Source organism: Microtus pennsylvanicus, chromosome 1, assembly GCF_037038515.1.
Source record: "Microtus pennsylvanicus isolate mMicPen1 chromosome 1, mMicPen1.hap1, whole genome shotgun sequence".
Lineage (NCBI taxonomy): Eukaryota > Metazoa > Chordata > Mammalia > Rodentia > Cricetidae > Microtus > Microtus pennsylvanicus.
In genome coordinates, this window is record NC_134579.1 from 95,778,818 (window position 1) to 95,794,970 (window position 16,153).

At 52.6% G+C, this 16,153-nt stretch overlaps 2 protein-coding genes across 9 annotated transcripts in view; one reads left to right on the forward strand and one right to left on the reverse strand.

Annotated features, from left to right (window-relative positions):
* Positions 1-763: 763 nt before the first annotated feature.
* Positions 764-12,535, reverse strand: Brat1 (BRCA1 associated ATM activator 1). 5 transcript variants are annotated; one of them, XM_075974392.1, is made up of 14 exons: positions 12,031-12,535; positions 11,177-11,320; positions 7,798-7,952; positions 6,445-6,592; positions 5,645-6,017; positions 5,350-5,469; positions 4,124-4,215; positions 3,854-3,972; positions 3,592-3,778; positions 3,333-3,406; positions 3,093-3,195; positions 2,861-2,959; positions 2,572-2,747; positions 764-2,015 (listed from the first exon to the last, which is right to left on the reverse strand). In XM_075974392.1, exons 1-14 carry the CDS (start codon positions 12,170-12,172, stop codon positions 1,320-1,322), a joined length of 2,628 nt encoding a protein of 875 aa, XP_075830507.1. In that variant the 5' UTR covers positions 12,173-12,535; the 3' UTR covers positions 764-1,319. The 5 variants fall into 5 exon arrangements, with proteins under 5 accessions (XP_075830507.1, XP_075830517.1, XP_075830527.1 ...); XM_075974402.1 differs by having other exon boundaries at positions 11,841-12,053; XM_075974412.1 differs by lacking the exon at positions 12,031-12,535 and adding an exon at positions 11,570-11,698.
* A 1,655-nt stretch (positions 12,536-14,190) lies between these two features.
* Iqce (IQ motif containing E) overlaps positions 14,191-16,153 on the forward strand; it is a 47,049-nt gene continuing 45,086 nt past the window's right edge. For all 4 annotated transcript variants that reach the window (XM_075974461.1, XM_075974483.1, XM_075974448.1 and 1 more), the window contains exon 1: positions 14,191-14,367. In XM_075974461.1, coding sequence (XP_075830576.1) covers positions 14,242-14,367 — 126 coding nt within the window. In that variant the 5' untranslated portion in view covers positions 14,191-14,241. The remainder of the gene's footprint in view (positions 14,368-16,153) is intronic.

Sequence of the window (16,153 nt, forward strand, 5' to 3'; positions counted from 1 at the left end):
TCAGAACCAACACACAGAAGCTGTGGTCCAGAGGGGGTCAAGACTGTCTCAAGCTGGCAGCTGAATTTGGTAAACTCGTGTGGTACTGGTTTCGTCACACAAAAGCCACAGGATTAAAGTGATCACGAAAAGAACCCAGGAGAGACCACTGGTGAAGGCACAACCTTTGCTGTGGTGGAGGCCCAGCTTATTTGAGAAGCCAGGACCGTGGGATGCCCACAGGTATGAGGTCTAGAAGACCAGCTGTGTGTGTTGTGGACGGGTAGTCCGGAAGCGGAACTGCCCAAGCCTTCTGAAGCCCAGGTCACGAGTGAGCTTGAGATGTCAGCCACTGAGCTTTTACACCGCTGGATGTTGGTGTTGCTTTCACTGTAGCTGTGCCCTGGTTCTTCCCTCTTAAAACAAGATGGAGCTTTTTCTCCCTTTTAAACAGAACCCACAGCTGCAACTTTGAACAACATTCAAAGTATTTTAATTCTTTTTTTTTTTTTTGGTCTTTTGAGATAGGCTATCTCTGAGTAGTCTTGGCTGTCCTGGAACTCACTTTGTAGACCAGGCTAGCCTTGAAATCAGAGATCCACCTATCTCTGCCTCACAAGTGCTGGGATAGAAGGTGTGTACTAACACCACCCTGCAAGTAATTAACCTTGGTCGTTGGATGGAGTAGAGAGCGTGAAATGGCCACGCATGAAAGAATACCGGTGGGACCTTGTGTTAAACCATATACAAAATTAACTTGGAGGATTATAGACTTGGACGCTACTTGTTCTGAGAAGAAAACAAGCCACTTCTTTAATAATACATCAGAAGGTAGGAGTCTGTGGGGCCTGGGGAGACGGTTCAGTGGATAAAGTGCTTGCCGTGCAAGCATGAGGACCTGAGTTCAGATGCCAGCACCCATGTAAAAACCCAGGTGTGGGGATGCAGTATCACAATCCCAGTGCTAGGAGAAGAGGACAGGATCCCTGGACCTTACCGGCAAGTCTCATCAGTGAGAACCAAGTCCCAGTGAGAGACCTGTCCTCACTGGTAGACAGCACCTGAGGACAGACACCAGGGACTGACCTCTGATCTGTATGCACACGCACATAAAAGGTAGAGTTTTTGTTTTGGTTTTTGAGACAGGATTGCTATCTAATCCACGCTGGGCAGGAACTCTACCTCTCCTCCCTTGGCCTTTAAAACTCTGGAACCACAATTGCGTCATCATACCCGGCTTAAAATATAGGAACTTTGATCCACTCCCTGGAGGGTTCATGAGCAGCTGGCCTGGGCTGGAGTCCGTCTGCTGGCGAGGGATGAAGGATGGGGACATGGCCTTAGTAGCAGTCAGCTTCATTCTCCTCTAATATACCCACCGTGGCCAGCATGTCCTGGAGTAGGGACTGTGGGCTCTTTTCCACATGGTCGCTGCTCTTGGCCAGCTTGTCCTGCAGGCCCTCCAGGTCCAGGGACCGCAGGATAGCTAGCATGGCCTCAGGATCCAGGTCCCCCAGGGGCTGGCCCTGCTCACCCTCCCGCCACCTCTGCAGCACAGCCTCCACAGAGGCTGAACTAGGGTTATCCCCAGCCTCCCGGGTGCCACTGCAGGAAGATGTCTTGTCCCTCAAGAAGAGGAGCAAGTCACAGGCCTTTTGGGCCACTGGTCGGTCACAGTCAAGCAAGGCACAAAAAGCAAACTCAAAGAGCGGCAGACGGCAAAGAGTTTGCAAGAATTCTGGGTGTGGGCTGGGAGAGGTGGCCTCAGGCAGGCCCACTGTATAGGGACAGCGGAGGCTGGGCTGCCCCATTGCCTGGATGAGGAACACCTGTGCCAGCTCCAAACCCTGCACTCGGACCTCCCAGTCCAGATCCCGGCTCACTGCCTGCAGCACAGTGGTCATAAACCACTCTGTGTCTTGAACCACATCAGCATGGCCATCCCTCAGCCACTCAGTAAAGACCCGTAAGACAGCCCTCCGAGGGAAGCCCTCTGAGTCCGTAGACAGGATATGCATGAGGTCCATAAGTAGGCCCTGCAAGTTGGAGAGTTCCAGAAAAATCAACATGATATTATCACCGTGGCAGGATCCAGAATCACCTACAAGACAAACCTCTAGAAGTAACTGTGATGGGAGTCCTTAGATAAGGCTAGAGAGGATGTGCTGGGGTCCCGGACTCTCCGGATCCTGACCCTGACTCATGCACCATGATGGACTGTACCCTCAAACTATAAGCCCCACTATATCCTTCCTTAACTTGCTTTCATAAGGCATTTTGACACAGCAACAAGAAAAGCAATTACTATAGCAATGAGCCAGGAGACACAAGTCCGCGGCCCCGGGGCCCGAGCCATGTGCTGTTCTGCCCTTCACACAATGTGATCTGTATGCACCGCTCTTCAGCTTGGCCCTTGCCTCCCATTCAGATGGGATCAGTGTCTAAGACAGGGTGCCAGGAAGAGCACAGGCACTGTGCCCTGTGCCCCCAGCTCCTCGGCAGTCCCTCTGGATAGCCCTACTCTCAGGAGCAGTTGCTACAGATCTGACAGCTGCTTACCCACTCACTGGACCAACAACGAACGGCTCCTACCTGCTGGGCCTGCGGGTTCTCGGGGCTGGTGGGAGCGGCCTGTAGGCCCAGGGTAGAGAGCTGCCCAGCAGCGCCTACTGCACTTGCTCGGACATAACTCTCGGGGTCTTGGAGGAGCTGGTGGGCAAACGCAGGCACTTCTGAGGAACGCAGTGCCTCTCTGAAGTCAGCCTGCCCTGGGGATCAAATGCCACACAGTTGTGATCAAATGCCACTCAGGTATTCTAAGAGCCCCAGAGCCAGCACAACACATAAACATAACACACACTCCTGCCCAGAGGGCGCTCACCTCCCCAGTGTCGGATCAGATGTGTCAGGAACTCCAGGGCGGAGTCCCTCACCTCCCAACACGGGCTGCACAGACGCTTCTGTAGTATGGGGAATAGCTCTGTACCAGGAAGGGGTGGTCAGTGGCCTCTAGGGTCACACTCTGCCTTCACTCAGGGCTACCTTGCCGAACCCCCAACTGTCTCCACCCCAGCTCTCCAGCTTGATACAGTTCTGCAAGGAACCAGGGTTACCTCCAAGGAACAGCAGGGCATCAGCGCTGAGGTCAGAGCAGCTGGGGGTCTTGTGTGAATTCTGGAGCCACCTGAGGGTAGCCTGGAAGGCCTTTTTCAGGACCTAGAATGGGCAGGACAGGCTTGAGAGTAGGAACGGCGGGCTACCCACATGGGTAGGGCTGTGTGGCCCCTATTGGAAGCATTCTTAAGCAAGAAGGTCCCCAGGTGAGCAGGCCTCCCAAAACCTATTTACTATACCATGGGGCTGGACTCTGGGCTCTCGAGGGTCTTCAGGAGAACCGCAAACACCTCCAGCACCAACTCAAGGGGGCCTGAAACAGACGTGAACGGAAGTATCAACCCAGCTTCTACCCAGAGCCCACCACCCAGCAGGGAGCATGGACTCCAGGCCTTAAGGAAGCAGAGGTAAGAGTACAGGGTTATAGGAGAACCTGGTAGGGTTACAGAAGAAAGGGAAGAGAAAATGGAACTCAGTGCCAGAGAAAACACCACTCACCCATTCCCTGAGACAGTGTCCCCAAGAAGTCGAGGGCTGCTCGCTGAACACGAACACAGCCACCCAGGGTCCCACAGAGACGACCTCCCACACTGGAGCTGGGGTCCGCCGAGCCATCACAGAGACGCAATATGGTCACCGCAGCTCCCAGCAGGGGCACCTGGGGCCAGGGGGAGGGGCACTGGGGCTGCAGAAAGGAGGATGGGTGAGTAGAGGCCTGGGGTTATAGGACCCGATGGACATAGGCCAGGGCTGCACCTACCAGCATCTGTAGTTCCTCCAGGTGAGCCAGAGTCTGGCAGAGAAGTCCCACACAGGTCGACTTAGATGACAAGAGTGTATCCACAGTCAGCAAGCTATCTGCAGCCCCGTCCAGCAAGCCTGAGGCCAAAACCAACAGCATCCCTGTAGTGGCCACCATCCACAGCAGGGCCAGGGCTCGCCAAGGATGCTGTCCAACTGTACTTAGTTGAGGGGCTGGGTGGGACCACAGCAGCTCATTCTTCTTGGAGGTTCCACCCTCCCTGCATACCTGGAGGTCCAGGCGCCTGAGTGGTGGCTTTCAGGATACAGGCCAGGGGCTGGAGGAGGACACTGAAGGCCCGGGTTCTCAGTTCCTGGGGACTGGGGACACAGCACTCTGTGAGAGTTATACTCTGGCTGCAATCTGAACACCCTCAGCAAATTTAGAATGGCTCAGTATAAGCAAAGGTGCAGGCTCCCTAACACAATTCCTCTACAAGCTACTGCTTAAGGACCAGGATAGGGGGAGAAGCCTAACCAAGGCTTGCAGGCTTGGCCCTGATATCCTTAGGAGCAGATCCTGGGTCTCAGGGTCCCCAGAAGACCCAATCACACTCCCTGATCAGAGTGACAGGCAATTTCCAGGCTCACAGAGTAGTGTCCAAGTGTGCTCATGTAGTGTTCAATGACCCAAGTATCTTTGTTCACTTTTGTGATAGACCACCCTGGTGAACTGAGCCTGCTTAGGCACTTAGCACCCATCCTCCTTGCATCCCACACTCAGAAACCCACACTTTTGCACACCACCTGGAGTATACACTATGGGGTTCCAGGAGCCTGGCTCATCCACAGCTGAGGTCAGAGGACAGCTACAGAGTTAGCTTTAGGTCTGGGGATATCACAAAACTGTTCTTTGAAACAGTTCTTTGTCTTGCTCAGTATGGTGGAACATGCCTATAATTCAAGCTGTTTAGGGGACTGAGGTGGAGATGTAAAGTTCAAAGACCGCCTGGGAAATTCAGTAAAAATTGTCTCAAAATAAGAAGAAAGTGGGTCTGGGGGTGTGATTCAGTGGCAGAGCCCCTGCCTAGAATCCCCCAGTGAGGAGATGGGGCGTGGCTCAGTGGTAGAGCCCCTGCCTAGAATCCCCCAGTGAGGGGATGGGGTGTGGCTCAGTGGTAGAGCACCTTCCTAGAATCCCCCAGTGAGAGGCTGGGGTGTGGCTCAATGGTAGAGCACCTGCCTAGAATCCCCCAGTGAGGGGCTGGGGTGAGGCTCAGTGGGAGAGTATTGACTAGCATATATGAAGTTACTGAGTTCCATACCAAGTACTGAGAAAAGGAAAGAGAAAGGGGAAGAAGAGAGAGGAGGGAGGGACAAAAGGAGGCAACCACTGCTTTAATAACTGCCAATCCCACCTAGCTATTCTCCCACCTAACCTATTCTCATATCTGACTTCCAGTTTCCAAAGTTCCCCAACCATCAGGGCAACACTCTCAGCAACCCCAATCATACCAATGCTGGAGTTTCAGGGTCCCCAGAGCTAGAGGCCCAGCTTGTGTGGGGCTCAGGCGGTTCAGAGTCTGGGCCAGCATCTCCCACAAACCACAGGCTGAAAAATTCAACATAGGAGACCTGCAGAAAGAAAAATTACTCCTCCATCAGTGCCTAACTGGACAGCTACAGATGTGCCCAGTCCTGAAGATGCCATCCCCTGAGGGGACAGTGCTAGACTCTTCCCTTGAAGCATCAGCTGTTCTGAGCCATCACAGGCATCACCACTCACCCTCAGCCCCTGCAGCCACCTGACCTGGCCACGCTGAGGAGGAGGTCCATGAGTGAGTGGACAGCTGGAATGGGGTCTCTCTCAAACAGGCAGGCAACAGGAGGACTCAGCCGCTCCCAGAGGACCCTTGTCCAGGGGCTATGGCAGCGCCCAAAAGTGGTGGTCAGTACATTCAGGGCCTGTGTGACCTGTGGGGTGGCTTTGGAATGCAAGGACTCTTCCACATGGTTCACAATCTTCTGAGCACAGACGGGCCAGGCAGCAGCCTCTCGGGTGGGGGACCCTGAAGCCCCACCTTGCATGGCCAGAGCCAGGATGTGTACTAGGAGCTGGCTGGCTGCAGAGGCCACAAACAGGCTGGGGTCTCCCTGCAAGGAGAAGATCGTGTCCACAGCACCTGGAGTGGGCAGCAGAAGGTCAGCCTGAATGAGGAGGCACGCAGAGGGCACCTGTCTATCACACCCTTCCATGCCTCAGGAAAAGCACCCGGACACCCCTCTGCTCACAAGCAATCCCAACATGTGCGTCTAGCACGCTGGCTTTAGAGCCAATGCAGCTTCTAACGAGTTCTAATATGTTTCAAGGACAAGCTCATGACCACTTGACAAGACACTGGCACAGGGTCCACCCAGATCCTAGGAGTCAAAGATGGCAATATCCCTATAACCACTTGTGCTTATCCTGACAACTCTAGACCACCACCCTTCCCCAGCTGAGAACACTAGACTCAGAGATGCTCAGGTGTTCCGGAGAGACCCCACAGCACAGGCTTTCAAGGCAAGAGTGAGATGGATGAACTATGGTAGGGCATGGGAGACACTCACCACTGTCAGCCAGGAAGTACAGGGCGCTGGGGTGGCGTACCAGGGAGCACAAGCCCTGGATCCAGCCACTGCGCACACTGGGCACGCTCCAGGCTGCCCAGCTGAGGGCACCCGTCTCCCCAAAGAGCCCCAGCAACAACTCCCCCTGCTAAGAAGCAAAGAAAGCATCAGGGAGGCAGAGGAAGAGGCTTTTCTGTGTGTCTGGATTGGGAGAGCCAGGCTCAGCTCGGTGGTGCACACCTTATACCCCAGAACTGAGAGGCAGAAGCAAGTGGGTCTCTGAATTCTAGCTCATCCAGGGGCACATGGAAAGGCCTTATCTCAAAAATGAAAACAAGGGGCTGGAGAGGTGGCTTGGGATTTAAGAACACTGGCTGCTCTGGTAGAGAATCCAGGCTGGGCTCCCAGCACCCACATGGTGGCTCACAACTATATAAATCCCAGTGCCAGGGGATCTGATGCCCTCCTCTGACCTCCACAGGAACTGAATACATGTGGTTCACAGACATTCTATATGTAGAACACCCACAGACATAAAATAAAAATAAACACAAGGTGTGGTAGCACACACCCTTAATCCTAGCATTTAGGAGGCAGAGACAGGAGGATCTTTTGGAATTAGAGGCCGGCCTCCGCCTGGGCTGCATAGCAAGCTCTAGGACAGCCACGGCTACAAAGACACTGTCTCAAAAAGCAAAAACAAAATAATAAGTTAATAAGTAAATAAAGTCTTGGGGGAAAACCCTCAAATAACGAAATGAAAACCAACAGGATTGGTGAGGCACCAACTGGTGCCATACAGCTGTTCTCAGGCCCCGGCACCATCTGCTCTGCCCTCAAGAGAAAGGAAAGAGGTCAGAGGAAGAACAAACACTTCTTTTCCTTCTTCTTTCTTTGTAAAATTTCTACTATTTTTCAACTTTTTAAATTATGTGTCTATGTCTGAGTGTAGGTATGTACATGAATGTAGGTGCCCGTGGAAGCCAGCAGAGGGCACGAGATCACACGGAGCTGGATTTCCCTGGGCAGGTGGAGTCACTGCATGTGGACCACTGTGCTCTCTTCCCCATGCAATCCATGACATGCTGCAGAGAAAGCACCTGCGGTGTCCTCCGACCCTCATAGGCCCCATCAGAAAGAGAACATGGCAAGGATCACACAGCTGGTGAGAACAGATAGCCAGTCGGCATCATCCCTGGTGAGGATTTCCAAGGAGGAGCAATGTGGGGGACACTGGGGTTGAAATCCTGACGCAGTGGCCCAGCCACTGAGACCCAGGTACTGAGATGGCCCTAATCCAGAGGGAGAAGATGACTGCCCTAAGGGACAAGCACACAGGAGACAAAGACTCACCTGGAGGTACTGGAAACAGTCTTCCTGGGCTGCAAAGATCCCGACAAGGCGTAAAGCAAAGGAGAGGACCCTGGGGCTCACGTCCTGTGGCTTCAGCACATGGGACAGTAGCTCCATTAGGCAGGGGTGGTCCTGCAGCAGTTGGAGGCTGGACTCTGTGGAGACAGGATATCCCAAGAGAGCAGTGACCAGAGAACCTCTCTAGAAGTGGCTCACACATCCCTATCCTTCAGGATTGAGTAGTCCTGGGGGAAGGTTGCAACAGATAGCTCCTAACCTAAATTCATTAAGGCAGAGACCCCAGAGTCAATGACTGGGCAGTAGATAAAAGACACAGACAAGAACCATAGACAAGTAAAGAGCTGGGGCTGTAACTCCACATACAGCACCTGCCTAGACTCCTCCAGTGAGGGGCTGAGGTGTGGCTCAGTGGTAGAGCCCCTGCCTAGAATCCCCCAGTAGGGGAGGGAGGGAAAGAGGGGAAAAGGGAATGGGCTCGGAGAGAGAGAAGAAATAAAATAACAAGCTATTAAAGACAACATTGCATTAAAAAAAAAGCGGAATTTACAATCTCAGAAGACTTTTACACACCTCTGAGAAACCATTACATGGACAGATTGCCAAACAGCAGATATGAACAGCAGAAGCCAATCTCATGAACAAGTAGGAAAAGTGTTCATTCCAACATGTAAAACTTTTTTTTTTTGAGGCAGGGTCTGCTGTAATCCTGTAACCCAAGGTAGTCTTGAATTTGTTATACAACTGAGGCTGGCCTTGAACTCCTGCTCCTCTAGGCTCCATCTTCCACATGCTAAGATTATAGGTATGTAGCACCATGCCTGGCTTTTCCTTTTGGTGGGAGACAGAGGGCCAAAGCTAGGACGGGCCCAAGGGCCTCAGGAATGGTAGGCAAGCACTTTTCCTGAGCTGTTGTTGTCATTGTTTGGGTTTTTTTTTGTTTGTTTTCTTTGTTTATTTGATTTTAAACAAGGTCTCCTAGCCCAGGTTAGCCTTGAATTTACCATGCAGCTGAAGTTTACCACCGTGAACGCCTGATCCTCCTGCCTTTGGCTCCCAAGTGTCCGCCACATCTGGCTACCAACCCTGTTACTCTTGTTTTTAACAGCTTCTTGCCTTGAACTCACTGTGCAACCTAGACTATAAACTCACAATCCTCGGGTCTCAGCCCCCAGTAGAGGGGATAACAGGCCTGCACCAACAGGCACAGCTCCATCATGTGGGACATTTTAAAAACTGAGGGGAACTGGGAGAGAGGTGGGAGAAGGACCTGCCTACCAAAGGATACCTATCTATGGGGGGACAAAAAAGTTACAAAATGAGTCCAGACACCCCCTAAGTTGACTGAAACCCACTAACTGGTACACCTCATTTCCATTCATTTATTTTAATTTTTTATATACATTTTCAAGACAGGCTGACCCTGAACTCACTAAGTAACCGAGGTAACACTCCTGCCTCAGCTTCCCTAATGCTGTGATTACAGGTGTGAGTCGCCACGCCCAGCTGAACTGGGTAAACTTTAAATACGTGAACTCTGGCAGGTAAATCACATCTCGATGAAGCTGTTTAAAAACACTTACAGGTCAGATGTGGTGGCATACACCTTTAAACGTGGCACTTGGGAGGCAGAGGTGGGCAGACCCCTGAGTTCAAAGCCAGCTTGCTCTAGATGGTGAGTCCAAGCCAGCCTGGACTATACAGCTGAACCCTGCCTCCAAAGAAACCAAAGTTGTGAAAGGGGCTGGGGAGATGCTTCCATGGATAAGACAGGCACAGCAAGCAGGAGGATCTGAGTTCGAATTCCCAGCACTCACAAAAATGCCAGGCATGTCTCTGCATGCCTCTAATTCTAGAGTTGGGGGGGAGGTGGAGACAGACAGATCCCAAGGACTTCCTAGCCAGCTAGCCCAGTTTCCTGTAACTTCAGGTTCAGTAACAGAGCTTGTCTCAAGGCAATAGGTAGAAAGTGAGGGGAGATGCCTAATATCCCGCTCTGACCTTTGTCTGTAGATACCTGTGTGTGCACGAAGAAGACACACACACACACAATCCTGTAAAATTACTTATAGAAACTTGGCTAAAAACTAGGCTTCTAGGGCTGGGGAATGGTTCAGTAGGTCTCTGCGGGACCAGAGATCAGATTCTCAGAATCAATATAAATGCTGGGCAGGCAGCACTCCAGACACAGACAGGGGACCCTCAGCTGTCCTGCTAGAACAGCCAAACTGGGAAGCTCTTGGTTCAAGAGAGAGGGAAAAGAGAGACGCTGCCTCAGTATATAATGTGGGACATGACTGAAAAGACAATGTCAACCTCTGGTCTCCACACTGGTGAGCAAACATGTACACATACATAGGCAAACACACACACACATATCACATGTCAGGCGTAGTGGTGCACACCTTTTATCCCAACACTTGAGAGGCAGAGACCTGGGGATCTCTGTGAGTTCAAGGCCAGCCTGGTCTACAGAGCTAGTTCCAGGACAGCCAGGGCTGTTACTCAGAAAAACCCCAACTCAAAAACAAAACAAACAAAGAAAAACCCTAAATTACAAAAGTACCATGCAGCTAAACTTGTAGTAAGCTTCAACCAACATGGCACTTTTACAAGACTATTGCCCTTTTAAATCCTGAAACTTAGAAAACAGGCAAAACGAAACACAAAAGAAAAGATAAAGGCTGGGGATGTGGCTCAGTTGGTAAAGTGCTTCTCTGCCATGCACAAAGTCTTGGTTCCATCCTCAGCATCCAATAAAAACAGGGAGTGATGATTCACACTTACGAGGACCAGAGGTTCAAGGTCATACTAGGCTACACAGTGAGTTTGAGGACAGCCTAGGCTACACTAGACCATGTCTCAAAAGAAAAGGAAAAGAAAACCAAGGAAGAAAAAGGTAGGTATTAACGGTAAGACAAGGACCATGGACCCTGTCAGAAGACAAGAATCAACCATAAGAGGAAAAAGTTCCAGTTGCCAGGGTACTCACGCACAAGGAAAGCAGGTACAGCACTATTTATAATAACAAAAAATTGGAAACACAAACAATGCAAGTGATTATAAATTAAGATCCACCCACACAGCAAAACTGTAACTCAGACTGGCCTTGAACTCACTATGTAGCGCTGGCTGGCCTCGAAGCTGAGGCCCAAATGCAACAAAGATAGCTAAACAATGCAGGCGTGCTCTCTGCAAACACCTAATGTGAACTGGACAGCAGGAAGTCTGAAATGTGGATCGACTCCGATGGGACTACTGCCCCTGTGCCCTATCTTGGCTCTCCCTCATCATCCAGAGAGCCTCAAGGAGGTGAAGGAAAGACACCAAACCAATGGACAGTTATACGCCACGCCTGTACCTGTCTCCATCACTGTTTTAAACCAATCCAGCAGTTTCTCCAAGCAGGTGTCATCTGCCACCAGCTGCCTGGGATCTGCCAGAACAGCACAGAGAGCCGGGAGGAGCCTGGAGCATTCTGGGTCCATGATCAGGGCAGCGGTTCCTACAGAGGAAGCAATGGATCAGTCATGATCATATCTGGCTTCAGACACCAGCCATAGCAACCTCCTATGATGGGGGAGGGGCCCAAAAAACTTCATTAGGGCCAGAACTCTTGAGTTCACACAGACACTAAACTCAATCAGGGGAACCTGGTGAGTGAGGAAATGTTAATCAGAGCCACGAGGCCTTTGGGGTCGAGTCGACTTAGGGGTGTGGTGCGTTGAGGTGGAGGTGCAACTTGCCTACTGACCTAGCTGCGGGGAGAACAGAGTCAGGGGATCAGCCAAATATGCAGGGGACTGTCCATCCAGGCACCTGACCCTAGAATCTGCTCTCAACGGTCAAGAGAAACCTGCATGAGACCCAGGAATGCAGAGGAATGTGCGTATCACAGCCCAGGTGGGTAGAGGCTGCAAGTGACCACCCTGCGGCCTGCATCGGAAGGTGTCCATTCAGGACAGAAATATGCATCTTGGAGGACCGGCACGGTCCGTCTCAATTCCAACATTCGTCGTCCGTACCTCCCAATTCCGGGTAAGAGGTGCGCACTCCGCGATTTCGAGTTAGCTAGGGTTCGAATCCCGCGTCCGCGTCTCTCTGTTATGGGCTTAGGCCCGAGAGTGCAGAATGCACCACCAGGCCCCAAGTGCCTGCCCGGAGCTCCCACTCCGCGTTACCGGGATCTGAATCCCTGATCTGCTCGCGACTCACCCGCAGAGGTTCCGGTGTCTGCTACAGGCCCCGCCCGCGCCTCCGCAAATTCCGCTCCACGCCGGCCCAGGCCCCGCCCTCCCCAGGTTCTGCCCCGCCCCAGAGTCAGTTCCACGCAGCCGCAGGCTCCGCCAGACGCCATCACAGGTCCTGCCCCCGGGCGGGAGTTGGCTCCACCCGGCCCGAGTTCGCAGCACGCAGCCGAGGCCCCGCCCCTGACGCAATCCCTTTCACGTGGCTACAGGCTCCGCCCCTTAGTGCTGCGGGTTCCGCCCTCCTCCGCTTGAGTCTACGACTCTACAGGCCCTGCCTGTACCACGTGACAGTCACGGGGCGAGAAAAAGTGAGGACGGTGCCCTTGGAGGCCAGTGATGATCTTAAACGCTGTTCCGATCACTTCTAAGGCTCAAAACCCTGTAAATGCACTCAGTTGGGTACAGCTTGGGATTTTCACTCACTCGGAAGCACCACACCATCCAACTCCGACGCTAAGTGTTGCACGCCCACTCAGAAAATGGGCGGAGCATAGTCAAGGCGGCTTCTGTGTGGGCGTGGCTATTCACTGGAAGACGGGGCCTCGCTGGCCTCCGGCCTCGTGTGGACATTTACGGTCCCTGCCTTTTGCTAGCTTTTGTTGTTCCCGGCTACAGTGAATGTCGGCAGGACCTGTGATGGGGCCTCCGGTGCTGAAACTCTCTGCTCCTACAGTGGCCACCGCTAAACTCCGGGAACTAGAGTGTCAGGACCCCTCCAGTTACCAAAGCCTGCAGTCGTGTGGCTCTTCTCGGCCTCAGCCCACTCTGCTAGTGATAAAGATAAAAAGTAGGCAAGCGGGGGCTAGATAGGTGGTTCAGTGGTTAAGAGTATCCCCAGCCCTGAGGTCACCCACACAAACACATAAAAATATCTCTCAGGGCTGGGCGGTGGTGGCGCACGCCTTTAATCCCAGCACTCGGGAGGCAGAGGCAGGCGGATCTCTGTGAGTTCGAGGCCAGCCTGGTCTACAGAGGGAGTTCCAGGACAGGCTCCAAAGCTACAGAGAAACCCTGTCTCGAAAAACAAAAAAAAAAAAAAAAAAAAAGAAAGAAAAGAAAAAAAAATATCTCTCAGGGCAGAGCGTGGAGGCTTTTGCCTTTAAGCTCAGAATTGATGTGCCTATGTAAGTTTAGGGCTAGTCTCGCTGTCTCAAAGTATTTTTTTTCTTTAAGAAAAAAATCTTTTTCCACCGAGCGGTGGTGGCGCACTTGGGAGGCAGAGGCAGGCAAATCTCCGTGAGTTCGAGGCCAACCTGGTCTACAAGCGCTAATTCCAGGACAAGCACCAAAAACTACAGAGAAATCCTGTCTGGAAAAATCAAAAGAAAAAATTCTTTTTCAAGTAAGTAAAGAAAGCACTCAAAGAAAAGCCTTGTCTTGAGTTTTAATGTTGCAATATCACCCAGCTGGGGAGAGCTCTTTACTCAGAAACAATGCGGGCTGGGAAATGGGCTAGTCAAGTGCTTGCTTTGCAAGCATAAGGACCCGAATCTGTTAGTCGCCAACCGACAGAGTGAGGTGGAAGGGAAAAAAAAGCAAGGTATGGTGATAGACACTTGCAATCCCAACACTGAGGAGGCAGAGGCAGGATGACCCCACGGCAAATGAGATACTGTGTTTGCACTAGCACTGGCCTGCTGGGCCACCAGCGAAGTGCTTGTCAGCAGAGCGTATAAAGCGGTTGGTGCAGGCCGATGGATAGTCCTGGTGTGGACTGTCCTTTCCTCAAGGCGAAAGGCCCCAGGTTTAACAATTAGGGAGTCACTTTGGCCCCCAACATCTCAGATTATTTAGAGGAAAAATAAACATTTAAGTAGGCGCCTATCACTAACGATGGTGCCTTACACTCTGTCCCCTGTGCCCACTCAACATGGCGACCCTTGGAAGCCCTGCCCACTGGACTACACAGTTGCAGCCACTATCTGCAGAAACCCAACTCGGGCTCCTGAAGTTGCAGCTGAGAGCGTGGCTCCGAAGTAGAGAGCCGGCCTTGCATGCAGGAGGCACTGGGCTCAACTCAAGCAGCATCAGAAACCGAAACCCCACCAGCGTAGTGCAACCTCGGGAGAGTGCATGGTCGGCCCCCATGCCCGCGCTCACTCTGCGCGCGCGCACGGTTCGCCAGGCTTCAGGGGAAGGTCCACATCCGGGGCCCTGTGGCCGCGGCACGGTTGCCATGGCAGCAGGGCTGCTGGCAGGCCTCCCACGCTGCCAGCAGCGGAGGGCCAAGCTCGCAGCGCCCAGGAGGCCGCGCAGCGCCGCCACTATGAGTCTGGGCACCGCGGATCTAGCCTCGGAGACGGTAAGGAGGCCCGAGGCAGAGGGAGGACAGGCGCACGGCAGCAGCCAGCTCCCGCAAGCCGATTGTTACCGCACAAGAGCTAGCCCCGGGCGTCGGCCGCCACCGTGCCCGTGCCCGTGCCCTAGCAGCCTCTAGCTCCGGTCCGCGCTCGCGGAAGCCGCTGCTTCCACGAAGCCCCCGGGACTGCGCGCGCTGCGGGTCAGAGGCCGCGACTGGCTGGTGACGAGCTCACCTCGTAAGTGTTGCTGCAGGCTGCACTCCAGTGACTCCTCAGAGCGATCCCATGCAATGGAGAAGGCCTCCACCCCCAGAGCCAACCCTGTATGGGTCAGAGAGGCATCTCTAGAAGAGGCGTGCGACCCTCGGTCTCCCAGTGCGGGATCGACCCTCTGGCCCTCTGTGCGTGCCGGTACCAAGTGAACTTTGTGCATTCCAGTGGGGGCTATAGGACAGAGCAATTCCTCGATCTCAAAGACAAAAGTTTAGGATCCACGGGAACAATAAATGCAAAGGCTATGAGGCGGGAAAGTGTGTATCCAAAGGACCCAAAGCAAGCCCTCTGGGATCATATCGAGAAGGGGACTGAAGGGAGGGAGGCAGGAACCTGGCCGCGAGCAGAATGACTTATCAAGGGTCCAAGGGACGCCTGAGGGAGGGGAGGTTTCACACAGACTAAGGGACTATGCTTCTAGTCAGCAGAGAGCAGCTAGGATTTCCTACTTGTCCCTGCAGGGGAGACTTCCCAAGTCTTACCTAGTTTAGCAGGTCGGTTGCTGTTTGCTTTGTGTGTGCTCTTGGGGGCTGAACCCCTCGCCAGGCCAGGCCAGAGCTCTACAGATGAACCTCCCCCACGCGGCCACTGGGGGATTCTAGGCCAGCACTCTACTGAGTGTCAGACCCCTACCCCAAGCAAGTGCTCTGCCACTGAGCCACAACCCCCAGCTACCCCTGAACTCTCCAGACCTTAAACAAGTTAAAACCTTCCTGTGGTCAGGCAGCGGTGGCCCGCTCCTTGAATCTCAGCACTCGGGGAGCAGAGCAGGGGGATCTCTGAGAGTTCAAGGCCAACCTAGTCTACAGGGCAAGTTCGAGGACTGGCTCCACCTTCTACTGAGAAGCCTTGTCTTAACCACACACACACACACAAACGCAAACTTTGTGTTTACAAAGATAATGCGTTACTCTTTCAGTCTTGGGATGTTACCCATAACCTGGCCATCTACAGAAAGCCAATTCATGTGTGTTTGTTTTTTTTATTTACATCTTTTCCCCATAGGTTAAAACATAATATTTTTATTGTTCTGTAACTATTACCATTAACTTCTTTGCTAACACTTTCCATATTTTTTTAAAAATGGTCTGACTTTGTATGTAGCCCAGGCTAGCCTCAAATTTGGTTTCCTTCTGCCTCGGTTTTCCAAATCGTGACTTATACCACCTGGAGGTGTTTTCCAGACTGTAACCAAGACCTAGAGAGAAGGCTCCAGGGATAAAATGCTTGCCTGCACTAGGACCGGAGTTCAGATCTCCAGATCCACCACAAAGCCGCATGGGCACAGCTGCTGCCTGTAACACCGATGCTTAGGAACTGGAGATGGGATTCCCCTGGGCAAGCCGGCTAACTAGACGAGCCACAATTAACGAGCTCTGGGTTCAGCAAGAAAGCCTGTGTCACAGTGGAAGGGAGTGAAGGACACACAATGACTATTTCAGATTTACACACAAACACACTCAGGAACACACATACACAGATGAGCACACCAGATAGATATAGCCACATACACAT

Excerpts from the sequence above, each read along its gene's own strand:
- Brat1 (XM_075974392.1), bottom strand. The coding sequence starts at position 12,172 with ATGGCGTCTGGCGGAGCCTGCGGCTGCGTGGAACTGACTCTGGGGCGG. Across the intron at positions 6,593-7,797 it reads ACTGTTTCCAGTACCTCCAG|CAGGGGGAGTTGTTGCTGGG; the intron begins GTGAGTCTTTGT and ends TTTGCTTCTTAG. Across the intron at positions 3,407-3,591 it reads GACACTGTCTCAGGGAATGG|GCCCCCTTGAGTTGGTGCTG; the intron begins GTGAGTGGTGTT and ends CGTCTGTTTCAG.